The sequence below is a fragment of the Scophthalmus maximus genome, chromosome 3, assembly GCF_022379125.1.
Source record: "Scophthalmus maximus strain ysfricsl-2021 chromosome 3, ASM2237912v1, whole genome shotgun sequence".
NCBI classification, from domain to species: Eukaryota; Metazoa; Chordata; class Actinopteri; order Pleuronectiformes; family Scophthalmidae; genus Scophthalmus; species Scophthalmus maximus.
This window is the reverse complement of record NC_061517.1, coordinates 11,104,841-11,122,096: the sequence shown is the minus strand read 5'-3', so window position 1 is coordinate 11,122,096 and position 17,256 is coordinate 11,104,841. Positions and strand designations below refer to the sequence as shown.

Below are 17,256 nucleotides of genomic sequence, written 5' to 3'. Positions count from 1 at the left end.
ACTGGTCATAACTCGTATCCTCTAAACGTAGACGTGCAGGGGCAATGCTAAAAACAGCTGAAGCCATGGGTGTGCGCACAGAGGGCAGATGGACAATGCTGTTCTCCCTTGCAGACAAAGATGTCTGTGATTATTCATGACCCTCTCAGGTTTCACTTTGAAGCTGAATTACAGCTTTCCCTATGTTAGCACCAGTGGATTTGTGTAGCGCGTGTGTGTGTGCGCGCGCGTGTGTGTGTGTGTGTGTGTGTGAGAGAGATAGAGAGAGAGAGAGAAGTGAAAAAGGAAAACTGTTTATGAAGAAACTGTTTTCACTGGGTTATGTGTATTCAATTTCAGGTTTTTTTTTAAAATCCAATGACGACATAAAAATAACAGTAACACTGGTCACAACAACCTACAAGCCAGAATTGACTTGTTTGACCTCGTAGAGTAAAGTAGATCAATTTACTGAACTACGACTTATTTTACTGAGGTTTAACTGGAAATGCTCCATTCCTTTACGAAGCCAGGAGTTGTGCTTGTTCGAAAAACAGCTTTTAAGTCAACACGTCAGATTCACATAATTTATTTGGATTCAACTGCTTTTATTTTCCTCCGACACGCTCCTGTGTGAAGCCGTGACATAATGCCGCCATCTCAATAGGCATGCATATTTGTGAAAATGTGCTCATTCAGATTATGACAGGAAGAAGTTCCACCCCTCAACAACATAAAGGATGGAATAATGTGAGCTGTCTAGACTGCAGCGGGTTGTATAGGACACCTGGGCAGGGACAGGCAGCGACAGCACACCTGGACTGTCAATTTAACTGTGGCTCTTTAACCCGAGGGCCTAATACCAACTGCACTAACCCTCACAGCACAAAGCAGCCCCGACTCCTATGTCCACCGAACGGCTTTCCCAGTTATGTTGTGGTAACAGTGTAATTGTTTGCTGGATTATGTTCAGAGGCAATACTTTTTCTTTTTTCTTTTTTGTTGTTGTCATGAATGAATAATGAAGCACAATTTTTATGAACAGCTAAGTCACTGGGACGTAGCCAGTTCAAATAATTTCAAATTGCTGTTTGCTATTGGAAATTAAGTCCAAATAAGAGTTGTGCATAAAATACATTTTCACTTTCTTAAACTAAGAAAAGTACAGTAAAAATACATTATAGCAAAATAAACAGGGCTCAAGAAAAATCATTTTAATGCGTCTTTATTGCCACAGCACTGTTGTGTTGTGTGGACATGTTAGCATATGATTAATATCAAATCTACCAGGATTATGGCAACGCATTGTCTGAGACATACATATATATATATATATATATAGGCTGAGCATTAATTTAGAACAAAATAAAATAATTAAAGGATTTGTTCACGCAAAACGATTTTGTCTGATCTCTCCACGATACAAGATTTCTTATCAGACCACAGAAGCCTGAGGCAGACCAATGAACTGGCTCCATCTGCCTGTTAGACATAGTGGTTAATATCTCCATCAGTTAAGAATACTGCTTATGCAAACATCTGTTCTCAGCTGATGACTGTCATACCCATGTTATCTGCAGAACTGATTAACCTCTGATTGGATTTTTTAGTTTGACAGCGTCATCTTCGCCCTGTCTCTTCTTGTCTTCCTGACAAAAATATCTACCAAAACATATAAAAATCGAATTTGTTTTTAATCCCAGGTCCCAGAAGATTGATTTGTATGGCTTATGTAAGCCTTATTAACTATATCATGCAAATCTGTTAGATCTATATGGTCTGATCTCTCTAATGTGCCGTTCACAGGTATCCTCCACTAGTATCCTCCATTCCATAGTACATAGGCAAGTATGTCATCAATTACACTCACAATGGAGTCTGTTGTCAGCAAGTATATCTCCAGTCTTAGGGGAAAATGAGCATATAATAACTCATGGGCCAAATGTAAAAGCATATCCTGCTTTGGTTATACTTTGGGTTGCTAGAGCTGCAGGTCAATGCACAGAATGGGGTTAGAACATCTGGTGTAAAGTGAAACCGATTAAATGTTCTGCTTGGCCTCGGCGGGAGAGGTAAAAGGTCAAAGTTTGGAACCGGGGTTACGCCTGTGTTTGTGGGGTAAAATCCTGACCCGGAGGTCATTCTTGTTGACGTTTCCTTTACAAACAACTTCTCACAATGTTTGGCAGAACTTATATTCAGTAGATATCACAGCTAACATTGTTTGACATTTGTAACTCGCTGGGCTGGAACAGAATATTTGTCAGACATGCACAGGATTCTTTTGTCCCACCACCTCCCTCCCATGTGGACCTGTTTATCAGCTCCTTTATTTCGCTGTACAAAATCAAGAATAATACACTGCTGTGTTTGGACTTTGCCGCACACTGACTCTATGGCTGTTAATGCAAGACAGTCTCTCTGTTTGACAGTTGCAGCTCTGATTCTTCGACAGCTGTTCCATCACAGGGTCCGTTTGCCTGTGTCTGCCCGTCTTTCTGTTTCTGTGCGAGCGTGCGCAACATATGCTTCAAAAAGATCACAGCTAAATGTGCAGACATGCCTGCTCATTCCACATTAAATGCCTGTATGACTTTCACCTATGACTGTCTTTCCCCTCATGCGAGTGCACGCAGCGCAAACGCACAGTAGCTGATAAATCACCTACATTGCCAGGGCTGTTGAACATTGCTAGAATAACACGGTTGTGGTCTTAATCTGTTGACTTAGTGCACGTGTGTTTAAAAATTGTTTCACCACAACCCAACCCCTTTTTTATTTGAGTGTGTGTGGGTGTGTGTGTGTGACTGACTCTGTGATGACACTGTCTCACTCTCACTTTCCTTCCCCTTTATCCCAATTAGGCAGCTTACAGTGTAGCTTGCCTGGACATGAAACTCCCACTTGTTGCCAACAACAGAGCAAGAATACTTGGTTTATTTTTTAAATATTGGAATTCAACCTATAAAACCTGAAATAGACTGCTCTAAACAACGCCGGAAAATGCTCACATAATCTGTCTCTACAAATGTGTGTGTATTTCAAGCGATCACGTTTTTTTCAAGCATAGGAAGATAATAGATACATAAACCTTTCCAGCACTGGAGGAATTTGAGTGAGTGTGAGTGTGAGTGTGAGCAAAGCGCATGTGTGTACTTGTGGATTTACATGTGTGTTTGTGTTGGATACGCATCAAACACACACACACACACACACACACACACGCCTTAGCCCCAAGGATACAAGTGAAACCACTTATTATGCTCTTATTGGGATTATACTTGTTTGGGCCCACAGTATTTAAGAGGATGACCCACTTATTGGTCTTAGCAGATTGGTCTCCTACACAATGAGCAGAAATTCATCAGATGTTTTGTGTTTGTAAACAGCCAAACTGGTGCCAGAAATTAACAATTAGCTATGTCAGATGTTAATTTACAACAGAATGATATCAGCCGGACGCCTTCCCCAATTATTTTATTGGTTTGTTGTTAAGGTATTAACAGCTGGACTGTTTTGGGATCCAATTAAATGTGTAATAATACTTTATGTCCTATTCATTAAATGCTTGCATGAATACTGTCTTTGTGCTGTTTGGTTTGTTTACATGCTACTTCTGCTTACACGCTAATGTTGCGAACATAACCTTTTTTTGCCTTTCCTATTCTGACATCCAACGGCATGACAAAACATTTTTGCTCCTTATTCTCGTCCATTTCACCCCACTTGTTTCTGCAGCTGTTCTGTTACTGCAATTGCAGTGACGCAACGTCCCCTGCAAAGTGAATACGGCATCATTCTTCGTACAGTTGCTTATGCCAGACAGGATCCCCAAAAACAACTTTTCTGTCATCAACTTTTGTTTTATTTCAAACTAATGGTGTGCCATTTGGGGAGGATGACGCTGTAGGAAGCCATTTCTCTCAGCTGGATTCCCTGTTAAGTCCATGCACCAAGCTCCACAGTAAATATGAATTTATCTAAACCCTCGCTGCAGGTCACATACACACATGAACACACATGAAGACAGTCTGGAAAGCAGCCACTTAATCTCTTTCACCATATCCCTACTCACGCACTGGACACAGTATGCTGCTAACAGACAGAGGATGGGCCTGGGAGGTCCCACGCAGACAGGTGGTTGACATCAGCCAGAGGGGGAGAGGGAGGGAGTGGAGGGACAGAAACAGAGAGAGAGGGAGATGACAGAACGATGTGGAGACCACACAGAACAGAAAATGGCCGGGTCAAGTCTTTGGTGAGAAGGGTAAGACTTGTAATCAAACAGATGCCGGGAGTGACGACAAAATAACAATTAGCATTTAGTATATAAAAATGGAAGTAGTCACTAGGTCCGGAGAAATTAAGACAATGCAGAAGTGCCTGAAGCCCTTATTCTCTGAATTTACCAGGAGGTAAGCTTCAAAGATGCCGCTCTAGTTGGTTGACCTCTTGCCCCAAACCACCGGGCCTCAAGAAAAGTGAATTTGAAGTTCATCCAATCAAATCCAGGTTTCACCAGTTCAAAGTGACCAAGCAACCTTGAAGCTTGAGCACTTTCCTTGTACTGTATCAGCTGTCGACACTTTATATTATATGTAGCTCATTCCCATTACATGCCTCAAGAAGGGAATATCTGACATATGTCAATGTATCATTTAACTACAGAATCCGAGTAGGAGCACAAAGAGGATACAATAGCCTAAATGCATGAACGTCTGACGCATCATATACCCAGTTTACGTCTATGGGCCCCCACCCTTGCCGATGGCATCAGGTGGAAAAGGGCAGCGCAAGAGGGACGTAATGGGAAATTTGATTGACTGAGTGAGCGTATGTGTCAATTTACGCCTCTGAAATTTTTTTCTCACAGAGTAAAAGCTTCAAGATCTATAAGCTCAATTTCTCAGAGCTGTGCACAGTGAACAAATTGCTAAAGATGAGTCAAATCACACTCAGGCTGATGACGTGAATGATTGAATCTCACATCATTTCTGATCTTTATAAGAAACATGACTGATATTTATTTCACATAATCAATGTTGGTGATGTCATGTACAGTACGTGCTGATATATAGTAGGTGTACATCCCGGGTGGCTTATTTACATGAGCGCTACTCTGCTTCGACACAGCAAATGACCAAGATGAGCTGCAAAAGCTCAAAATCAATGTCGTCTGCTGAAGCAAACATTGATGGGATCAAACGCCTTCTTTGCCTCACTCATCAAATCTTTGCAACTCCCCTCATTCCTCCCTCCTTCCATATCCTTCCATTTTCTTTTGTATATATGTCTGACCCCTGTAGCCTTGCCCTTCCTTGCTCTGCTTCTTCCCATCACACGCTCCTTTATTTATCCAATTCCCAAGACCTCTCATTGCCCATCTCTGTGCCGCCCTCCATTGCTTGTTGCCTCTCCCCATCCCTTGATATCTCTGATTATTTCCTCTCCATTTCTCTGTCTCCGTCTCGCTCTCTGTGTCCATACAGGCATTCTTGCCCCTGGCCCTCCTCCGCTCACTGTTCCACTGGGGCGATCTTAGACTCTCACCAGGAAGGGGGGAGTTTTTACCACAGCCATGCCAAAAGATTAAGCACTTGTCATGAGAAGATTGTTGAATGTCAAGGTCATAAAAAAAGAGGGGTCTGGAAAAAATGTTAATCATTGTGTGCGTTTTTGCCTTCATGGGCTGGACTACTGGCCCCCCACGTCTGCTGGTCCGGTTCAGGGAGAGGCTGGGTTGACTGGGGATGGGCCCCGTTAGGAAGGGAGACAGAGGGAAAGAAGGAACCTGATGCCTGGAGTTCTGCTCTGAGAAAGCATCATTTTAAGGACTAAAATTCATAGTCTGAAAGGACATTCTTATGCAGCAAAAGTAGAATTAAAGTATGACAGTATAGTTCTCTCAAAAACAAATTTGTTGAACAGCTGAACTGACCTGTGGGCACAATAGTTCTCAGTTTGTGATATGAAATCCAAATTACATTTGTTTATAGAGGAAAGGGGCTTTAATAAATAAATTATATATGTTTTTATAATGTAATATAATATACAATCTACCTGTTGAAGAACAAGAAATACTTGCATTACATAATGGGTCAAAAAATTATGGCTGTTTATTTTTTCGGGAAAAGGGCGAAGAACCATTTTTTTTAAAGGGAAAAAAAGATATTCCTTGTTTTACAAAGAGCGGCATTGTTCCAGTTTACAGATTCTATTTGATACTCATCCCTTTCATCTAGAGGCCAAACTGAATGTCGGCAACCATGTTTATTTTGGATGCCATTCACAAAAAAAAACAAAAAAACGCAAGGATTCAATCTTTCTATTATGATGAATCATTGTTTGACTTACTGTAAGACAGTTAAGAGCGGGGTGAGGTTACACTGTTGCCGTGTCTCTGCTTCGTCTCCTGGTTGCCCTCGCAAATAGAAAATGACTCTGGAACAAATGTTGTGCCAGTGGAGAGACGTAAAAGTTTTACCACATGTTGCATGATGCATTGCTGAAGACGTGTGAAGTCTTAGCTTCAAAGCAGATTCAAACCAAAAAAAAGATCCTCCTCAACCCAGACAGATATAGTGCAAACCAAAATAAAGGCCTGTTGCTCCTGGAACTGTGTTTCAGCATCTTGGATGGGAATAGGAGCCATGTCAGTGTTGAAGTGCCTTTGAGACCTGCTACCTCAAAGAGATAAAGATTGTAGTGGAGACATGATATTCACATTGGCATGCAATTGTCTGACAGGTAGGTTGGATAGATTAAATTAGTAGGTATTTACTGTCAGATAAACTACACGTATCAGTACTTTGACATCTCGTCTTGGAAAGTTTGTATTAGTGAAAGCATAAAATTGGAGCCATATGCAGGCACAAGACCAACTGTTTTAATTATCCTCGTTCCAAGATAGATTCCTTCCACTGGGGATGCTAATTGAAATCTTATTTCCTGTGTTGAGAATATTCCATGTGTAGCCTCTGAAGCAGCAGACAATTATTTATTTTAGTCTACACCACAAGAAAAAAATATGTACGCGCGATGTTTCCGTTTGATACAGCCAATTTGGAAAAAGAGATCAGATGTCGGCCCGTGGATGTGATCGATAAATTCGTTTTTTCTCAAACACATATAACGTCCCACAGGAGCAATGCTCTGCATGTGCGTGCAAAGTGTGGAATCTGTTCTCTCTGTTAGACAACAGACACGGCCATGTCTCCAGGAAGTAACCTCTGGATTTTGACCCTGAGACGAGCATTAAGTAAGATTCCAGGAGCAGGAATAGAGAAATCAAATAAATGAGAGACAGACTCACAGACAGAGAAACAAAACAGCTGGATGTCGACACTGGCACGCTGCCAGTGTCCCTTCCTCTCCGTTTCCACACCTTGCCTCCCTGCTTCCTTGATATTCTCAAGATGCCCTGGACAGATAAACAAGCTTTTATTTCACCACAGCTGATGAAGAGAAACCCCAGTGTAAAATGAAATCCGACCGGCGCCAACTATACATCAAAACATGAAATGAACTACAGATGACTTGTACTGTATATACTGTATATCACCCTGCCCGCTGCATGGTACCGTTTTCATTTATAGTTTTTCTTGTAGGTAAATTTGTTTGAAATATACTTGCTGGTAAAGCCTCAGACTGATCAATGTCAGGGATCTTGTTGGCAGCATGTTACAGTGGCTGTGTGAAGTGAAGCACATGCCTCTGTGCGGCTGCCAGCATCAGAAAATAGGCCGGTCTTTTGAAAGCTACTTATGTTTGGAGACATAGATTTGAAAGTTGGAAATATATATGCGTCTGTGTTGTAGTCGCCAAGCAGATTTTATGGCTGTACTCAGTAAACCCGTCATTATAACGCAGGCTGATGAAAGCCCATACCACAACACGTTGTACAGTAAATCCTCTCTTGTTCTTCATATGTTGCATCATTTGGTCATCGCACTGAGGAGTCAAGTGCTTTAACAGGTCGTGTGTGTGTGTGTGTGTGCCTTCCAGTTCGACGCTGCCTGTGTAGCCGGTCTCTCTCTCTCTTCCTGTGTCCTGAGGCCTGAGCAGCAACGTTTATGCGCGACAGGTGCCACATGGTTCTCACAGGAAATGTCTTTTTAACATGACGACAAGGGCAAAGGGCCGAGCCGAGGCCGACCTTTCGTCTCTGCTAATCCCATTACAACTGTCAACCGCGTATAGTCCGACAGCATTCAGGTGTTGACGGAATTACAACTGACAGATATTTGACTCTTCTGTAATATAGAACAATTACTCTTCTCACACCATGCAAAATTAGGGAGACTCAATGATGTAAATTCATGATGTAGGGATTTTAATACAATGCATTGGTATAGTTTGTTCATTTTTATTTGCCTGCAATAAGAATTCACAGCAATTTGAATTGTAATGGTACTTTTGAAATATTTATTAACCACAGAATGACTGATAAGCCATGTGTTTCAGTGCAATCATGGACAGTACGCTGACCTTTGCTGTGCATCCCACATACCAGACGTTTGAAGCTTTTCCAAGAGTAGCCGTCTCACTGACAGCCTCTCAAGAACGTCTGGGAGAGTGTAACTTAATTTGTGCTTTGAACATGACATCACTTTGCGTGACAAGACCTCGATTCGTGACAGTGCCTTGGATGTTGTATCGGTTTCGCATGGGAGCTTATCCAAACTATGTCAAGCAGATTGTCTGGTTTGAAACAGGGAAATCAAACAGCAACTGGATGAGAAAAAGACGTCCCAAGAGATGACATGTGATGCACATGTGTATTATTTCCAATGGCACCTTCCACCTTCCCCTCATGTGGTCCACAAAGTCCGGTCCTTATATGTCCCTGCCTCTTTCACACGTTGATTAATGAGCATTAGAGGAAATGAATGTATCCTCAAACATTTGGATGTGTGTGAAAGTGAAAGAGAGCAAGCTGACCTGGCGGTCATCCCTTTCGGAAAATAATTTGCGGTGGATGACAGCGGGAGGAACTGCAATACACTGAGCCGATGAGAGACGCAGGAAAAAACTGTTTGCTTCTCTCTGTTTTTCTCCGCATCACTCTCTCTCTCAGCCTCCGTTTTCTCTCTCGCTCTCTTCCTCTCTCTGTCTGGAGCTGTCAGTCTCGCTTTCGCACCCCCTCATAATCTGATGCTGTTGTCATCACTCCTGGAGAGAGGTGTGTGTGTGTGTTTGTTTGAGGGAGCCGCTGACACGCCGCTCCTGCACATCTTTTAACAAGGACGTGTAACTAATGACTAATGCATCACATCAGATAGGAAGAACCCCTGGCTGGCTGTAAACTAACCTTGGATTAATGACAGCACTCTCTTATCTGCTCATGATTTGGCACAGCTGCCTTGTTGTCACAGTCGGCGCACAGTGTTTTACTGTTACCATATGCTCGTAGGCACGGCGCTCTGATCTATGGTGCGTCTCGTGCTATGGCAGACTGAATGAAAATGTGTTACTGGCAAACCCGACATAGTCAGTACCAGTAACAGTGTGACTGGGCTCCGCTGCCTCGGGCAAAGTAATTACTCCTTGTCCAAAGTGTTTTCCTCTCGTGCAGACTAAGGATTGGTTCCCCAGGTCCCAAGCGAGCAGCTGCTGGACGTATACGTCTTCCCTCCCCGCGCTTTCATCAACATTGGCAATCTTGTTTAAACCTGGCAGTGCCATGTGGTGCCTTGATCGCCCATGCCATCGCTGCATTTTTAAGTGATGGATGACTGCAGAATTAATGGTCTTTAACTACAGTTTGGTAAAACTAGGCAGTCGGCCTATTGTGAGAAAGGGAACCTCCTTAAAGGGAGATGTTACAGAAAGCCATGAGCAACCTCCTTGGTGCAAAGTTCTTTTTTTTAAAAATGCTATCGAGCAAATCCTCTGTTTAGTTTAATAGATAGATAGATAGTAGTCGTAGTGTAGAAGTAGTGTTATAGTCCCATGTACAAAGGGCACAGCACAAAGTATAAGCAGTGTTTGTTAAATGGAATACCTTTGTCATTGTTTGGCAGGCACACGTGAGCGGGACCGTCTCCTACTCGCTCTTTTATTCTTCACGCAACATCCCATGTGTTTGTGTGTGCTCCGGTTTTTATGCAGCCGTACTAAAGATGAAAAGTAGCTCACTGTCCTGTGCATGTCGAAGTGCGGGGAGCCTCACACGCCACGTCGAGACTTCCTGTTTTGTCAGTACCATGTGGATCGCCCTCCTCCCACAGTTTGATATAGGAGGTATGTTGGTCCATTGAAGCATTTCAGCTCGCATTTTATTCCAGGCCCCCGTCAGCAAGTGTGGCTGAAAGATGTAACTTTGCCAGCGCAGCCAGAACACAATGTCTGCAGCAGAGTGGGGTTTTGTTTTCGCAAAACCATGAAGCAAACAAACAGTTTTTGAGAGCTCATCCGAACCCGGTTAGATCGTACGAGCTCATGTACGTATGGCGGTGATGGTATTGTGCATGCAGCGTTTGTGTGAGAGAGAGGGTCAGAGAGGTAGTCAGACACATTCGCATCCTGTGCTGAGGTAATCCCATAAGTCAGAGGTGCTCCACAAACCGCTCTGACCTCTGTGCTCCTGCGCCGCAGTGTTTACGCTGGCTCCACCGGCATTAAACACACGGCACATATTTTTAACATTAGGATCCTCCCGGCTCACCCTGGGCCGTGTAAATAGTGGGCTGCCCGTCAGCCTGGATCAATCAGCTCACCGTCTGTTTGGACCAGTTCCACATGTGTGTGAGTGTGTGTGTGTGTGTGTGTATGATTATGTTTATTGAAGCCAAAAGATATCACCGGTGGGTCCGTTTCGAAAGAAAAGACTCAAACAATAGCTCCCTCCATCAGCCACGGTTGTAAAACTGGATTGTTTTGCAGATGAAATACCTTGTGGCAGTGACTGAAGAAAATGTTTGATCTTCTATTCAAGTAAAAACAGCAATACTGCAATGTAAAAGAATTTCATGACATTTAGTTTAAGGCCTACATTTCAGAATTAAACTTACGTAAAAGTAGTATCAAAACATTATATTATTGAATTATTATTATTGATGCATTAAGATGTAAGCAGCATTTAATATTGTGTTTAACTTAACTATATAAGTGGTTTAGGGGAAGTGAATGTACTCTAATACATCATATTCAACAGCTTGCCATAGGATTTGAACAAATTTACAATTATTTAGACAGTAACATTATAAAAGTACTAATTGCACACACAAATATCACAACAGGTATCCAAAAGGGCGTTGAATCATGAGCAACTGGACTTGGTAGTAGATTCTGGAAAGTCCAGTTGCTCCTGATTCAACGCCCTATTGGAAAACTGTTGTGATGTCCTCAATGAATGAGAATCTCCACAGACATTTCACAATAGGCTACAAGCGAGAAGCTGAGCCATGTCTCAAACATCTAAACCACTAACTAAAGTTATCACAACAATGTGGGCGAGTAAAAAGTAGGATTTTTCCATCTGAAACATGGTGGACGGGAAGTATGGCGTAGCCTTTAATAAATCCTCAAGTAAGGAATGATTTTCTCTATTTTATTCTCAATATTATACTAAGTACAGCATGTGAGCACATCTCTGCACTTTCCACAACTTTCTTGTAGACAACTGAGTATAGAAGAATAATACAATTTCAAAAAGAAAAACTCAGGGACCTATATATTCTTAGCTTGTGGGGAGAATACCTGAAAATGATTTAAGATGCTAAACTTCTGTCATGCAGGGAACAGGATCAATGATGTTTTTGATACATCTCAGCTGCTTGACTTTGCCTGTGAATCCAGGTCGGAGCAGGCGACACTGACCTCTTCTGGTTGTTCTGTGCTGCACAGGGAGGATTTCACAGCAATCTATTTTCTCGGCAACCATGAGTGCAAAGGAACATAAATTAAAATAATATATTAATTTTTTTAAACAGATAATACTGCCATGAATCACTATTTGCTTTCTAAACTTTTCTATATATGCAACTAGGGGGCTGTACCTCTTACAACATGCTGAGGCAAATATTTACAACAAAATGCTGTGGCATTCCAACACCGCACCGACAAAATGGATTTTACAGAACACTGCCGATAAGTCAAAAATACTGACACACCAGTTTCAACTCACTTCAAAGATCTGAGTGTTTGTGTTAGAGGGCATGTGTGCGTGTGTGTGTGTGTGTGTGTGTGTGTGTGTGTGTGTGTGTGTGTGTGTGTGTGTGTATTCATACACATCCTGGCATCTTAGCATGCGAGCTATTCATAAAAACAACCTTACATGCATTCCTACATGCACATGTCTAAAAGACACTGTTTGCATGTGTGACAAAGTTTGTGCGCGCACACACGTGTACGTGTTCACATCAGCTACATTCATGTCGCACACATCATGTGAATGCATGTTGCTCTTCGTTGAGCATACATGTAACATCTAATGAGGTGTGACATGCCACGCGTTCCAGTGCATGCGAGCCGAAGCTCTGAGAGTTAAACATGGCGAGAGTGTGTGTGTACTTTGCGTGAGATTAGGTGGGATGATGATGATGATGATGAATTGTGTTTGCGTGTGAGAGCAGTGGCGGTCAGGATGAGAGGGTGAGGCCAGAGAGTTTCTCAGTGCCCTGAAAAGAATCTCATCTACACTGCTAAACATGTTTTACATTTTTGTTTCCTATTGTCCTTTATAATGTGAAGTTTAACATGGAGTGAAACTATTCACAAACTAAACATTTACGTGAGCCAGTTACTTGGATAAATCTCGGAGGATGGAAGCACATTATCAAGATATTAGAAATAACCTGAAATTATGTCGATTTTTTATTATGTTATGATAATTTATTTTCCCTTTTAGTTTCCCTTGTTGTCTGTATATTTACTGTCAAGTTGTATTTTTGATGTTTCATAAAAAGCAACGTCTTAAATAAGTACAACTTACGTAGATGAGAAATTTGAAATTAGTTTGAATAAACACCTTTTCGGCATTTATAAGATAGGATACGATATGATAAGTTGTACCTTTATTGATCCCTGTTGAGGAAATTTATATGTGGCACAGCTGCACAAAAGAGTAGAAGCACAAGGGGAAATTGTTATAAGAAATAAAATAAGAATAAAAAAACAGAATCTTTACGTTTGTATTTCTTGTATTTTACATATTCGTATGGTGTGTTGTGTGTCCCAGTTTGGGATCAATAAAGTATAATCTATCTATTTATCTATCTGTCTATCGGTCTATCTATATTTGAAATATATGAAAAGCTGAGTTGTGAATCCATGCGTGTTACAGAGCTGTGGTTCAGGGGGTCCAGATGGCAGGCACGAGGGGCCCGGCCTGCACTGGAGTCTGGCTCTAGAGTCCACCGGGGCTCCCACTTCAACTGGACACATTCCACAGGTACACATACACACTCACCACAGCAGCAACACTCAGACCATCCATCCTCTAAGACCAAATATGTTCCTGTGATGGGGAAAATGGACAAAACAATGAACTGCATTATTACATAATCTATGTTATGAACACTGTCTGACCTTTTCCTGTTTTAGGACGTGTGCCCATGAGGTCGTCACCACTGGTCCTGCTCCTCCTGATCGGCGTCCAGGCTGTACTGAACATGGGAGGTGGATTGGCCCAGAGTGCCGGGGCGGCCAACCACAGAGCAGGACAGCAGACGGCAGCCAATCAAAGAGCAGGACAGCAGCAGAGAGCTGCGGGGGACCAGCTTTCTGAACACCATTCTTCACAGGAGCATCACAGGACCAGCCACCACAGGACCAAGAGGCACCATCGGGCAGCTTCACACTCCCAAGACAGGAGCTCTGTCGCCATACACTCATCGTCTCCGGACCCCTCCCTCCCAGTCGTGGACCCCAAGCTCTTCTCCAAGAGACGCTACCGCTCCTCGCCCCGTGTTGTCTTCAGCGAGGTGCCACCGTCGCATGACGCCCTGGAAGGTGAGGGCTATGACATTGAAGGGGTGAGGGGGGTGAGGGTGAGGCGTAGAGCGGGATCGCACACCATGCACCGAGGAGAATACTCGGTATGTGACAGCATTAATACCTGGGTGGGCAACCTGACACGAGCCACAGACATAGCTGGGAATGAGGTGACAGTGCTGCCCAACGTTACAATCAACAATGTGGTGAAGAAACAGTTCTTCTACGAGACCACCTGCCGGTACCCCACGCACAGAGGCTCCGGAAATGCAAACGGGGGAAGGCCGGGGGTACGGGGCGGCAAGCAGGGCCCCAAATCAGGCAACTCGGGCTGTCTCGGCATCGACAGTCGCCACTGGAACTCCTACTGCACCAACACACACATATTTGTAAGCGCCCTGACCACCTTCAAGGAACGGACAGCCTGGCGTTTCATTCGCATCAACGCCGCGTGTGTGTGTGTTCTCAGCCGGAAGTCTTGGGCGGGACGACTGGGGCACTGACCGGGGAGGACAACTCCTGACCACTGAACTACGAACCAAGCACACACACATTTCTCCTTAAACAGCCACTGCAGATTTATTGCCAATACTGTAATCCTCCTCCCCACCTCCAAACACACACACACACACACACACACACACACGCACCATCACACACACACACACACACACACACACTCACAGCTTCACCTGTCCAATCTCTTGGCCCCTGACCCTACCTCAGTCTCAGAAGTCCTGGTTGTTTTAAGTTATGAGGACCGCATGTCATATTTATGGTTTATACAGTCAAATATGAAAATATATACGATATGTGTATATATACAAAATGAATTCAAGCTTTTAATGTTGTTGTTGTTGTTGTTATTGTTATTGTTGTTGTGTTGTTCATGCTGTTATTTATTAAACACCTCAGTACTTGCCTGGTTTGTTGTGTCAGTATAAGTTGTTCACATTTTGACTTTAAAACTGCTCTTGTTATTATGAATTATTATCCATCTTGTGACCGCAATCAGAGGGATATTGAAAAGATTATTGGGGTATAAAAAAAATTACTACACACAAGTATGTTTTATTTTGACCTATTATGGAAGGGGAGAAAACCCAACTAAAGGCTCCTAAAATATTTAAATAAAACTGTCTGAGAAGGGAAATTAATTCTTGAGCAACTGCTCATCACTCAACATGCACCATGTTAGGGAGGGACTGCAATTTAAAGTAGAGACACGGTAACTCTGGTCCAAACACCCCGATAGCCAACGCAAAGGATTTCCCAGACAGTTCACTGTGTCAATGTCCCTTTTTCCTCGAGTCCTTACCAGCACAATGGCAGAGCAGGGTTGACTTCAGAGGAACGCAGCAGATAAAGACTGAACATCCCTTTCATACTTTCGTACATCCATTTGCCAGTTCAGGCTCTTCCCGGGGTGAAGGAATGTTGTTCACACTGTGTGTGTGTCCAGCCCCTGAGTTTTATACACACAGAGGAAGATGAACTGGCGGCGCGGCAGAATTCCTCTCACCTTGGATAACAGCTGTGTGCACCGACTGCGAGTCTGTGTGAGGAAAGAATGTTGTACACAGAGACCAGTAAAAGTGTCTCAGTAAGGTGTTGAGCCACCGGAACAGTTTTAAATGATAATATTCCCTTATTTAGTGTTTTTGTTGATGGTGGTGGAAAGTGCTGTTCAGTACATCGCTCCACAATCTCACATTAGGGTTCAGTTGGGCTGAGATCTGGTCACATTGTGAGCCACAGCATATGATTCACATTAATTATGTGCTAATTAAACTATTATTCAGTGACCCCGGTTTTCCCTGAACAGAAGTAAATGCATTTGTCATGTTTCTCTCAGTGATAGGGGTTATGCTGTAATCAAGCTGAACAGTCATAATAAGGTCATTTTGTTGAATGAATGTGATTTTTTGAATATGCACCATATAAAATCTGACACAGGCGTCTATAAGACATGTAGAACAGCCAGCTTATGACGAATGAGCAACTTTACGAGTCTGATAATTTAAATTCCATCCATTCATCCTTTATCTGTACCGCTTTATCCTTTTGAGTGACGCAGGGGAGCTGTAGCTAATCCCAGTTGACACTGTGGGCGAGAAGGCAGGGTACACTCTGGACATCGCAGGGTCAACATACATAGACAACCGACCATTGTTGGTCGGTTGGTTTGAACCGAGAACCTTCTTGCAGTGAGGCGACAGTGCTAACCTATTTTAAGTCGATGAAGCACATTTTTGACAGAGCCCACCAAGCATCCTTCTTTGCAAGCATATGCTGCCCTCTTGTGGTCAAGTAGAAAACTTTAATCGATAGATGTTAGCCGTCACCTAACCGCACATCCGCTCGCACTCATCTGTCTTCTCACAGAAAGCTGAATGCTGCACCCTCCCTCGCCTCCTCACTAATGCCGCTGCTTCAAAGGCCGTCCCCGGGGCTTTCCGATGTGTTGCCAGGCAACCCCATTACAGCAAGGCTGCCTGGTGTAATGTTTTTTGCAGAAACTGCAAACAGGAAGTTTGGCTTGTTGACCACAATACCCATTTTCCCTCCGCTTTGCTGCAGTGGCTGTGAAGTTACACTCTGAGGAAATCCTGCACGTACAGTGAGAACGATGAAGGTGATATCTGCAAACTCGTACATTGTTCTCAAGAGACAAGGGATTAAATTAACACATGGGCAATGTTTGCAGCCTTGCCAGTAGATGGTGTTATGCTGCCACAGATAGAAATCTCTTTCACTGCTAGTGTCCTAAATCTAAATGTAATTACCATAGTTTTTTTTTTCAATAGCCAAAGAAATTCTACTAAGCCTCAATTCCGTTACAGATCCAAGGCTATACCGCTGACCCTCACAGCCAGAAAGTATCGCAGCATTTGATCAATAACGACCTCTGAGCTGAGGGGAAAATGTCCAGGCGCTGACCCAAATAGTAACAACAGCTATTGCTGACCCCACCCATTTAGCAGAGAAGGAGAAACTCTTCGGATTAAAATTGCTATGGTAGCAGTGATGACCCCAAGGCTGTGGATAACACACAACAGGATGAATCCACCTATCTGCCAAAGCAAACCATCCGTCGAAGACCACGCCAAAAGAAGAATGGACTCCATTAGGTATCATGGTGAGATGTAAAGTGATGCTGCAGCTATTTTTTTTTATCTATTTTTAAGGAGGTTGTGACCGGCAAACATTATTCTTGCTCACATGTTTGGGAACCACATAGCAACTGAGTCACCAACAGCCAACAACAACTGGCCAGCAGGGACACGGCGCTCTTGTTCCAGTCTTATCAGCCTTTTCTCGTTTGGCATTGCCCTGGTCAGC

General features: G+C 43.1%; 1 protein-coding gene across 2 annotated transcripts in view; it reads left to right on the top strand.

Moving 5' to 3' along the window:
* Positions 1 to 14,840, top strand: part of ngfa (nerve growth factor a (beta polypeptide)) — a 56,739-nt gene extending 41,899 nt beyond the window's left edge. For both annotated transcript variants that reach the window (XM_035644799.2, XM_035644800.2), the window contains exons 2-3: positions 13,265 to 13,372; positions 13,525 to 14,840. In XM_035644799.2, coding sequence (XP_035500692.1) covers positions 13,265 to 13,372; positions 13,525 to 14,417 — 1,001 coding nt within the window. In that variant the 3' untranslated portion in view covers positions 14,418 to 14,840. The remainder of the gene's footprint in view (positions 1 to 13,264; positions 13,373 to 13,524) is intronic.
* The last annotated feature ends 2,416 nt before the right edge of the window (positions 14,841 to 17,256 follow it).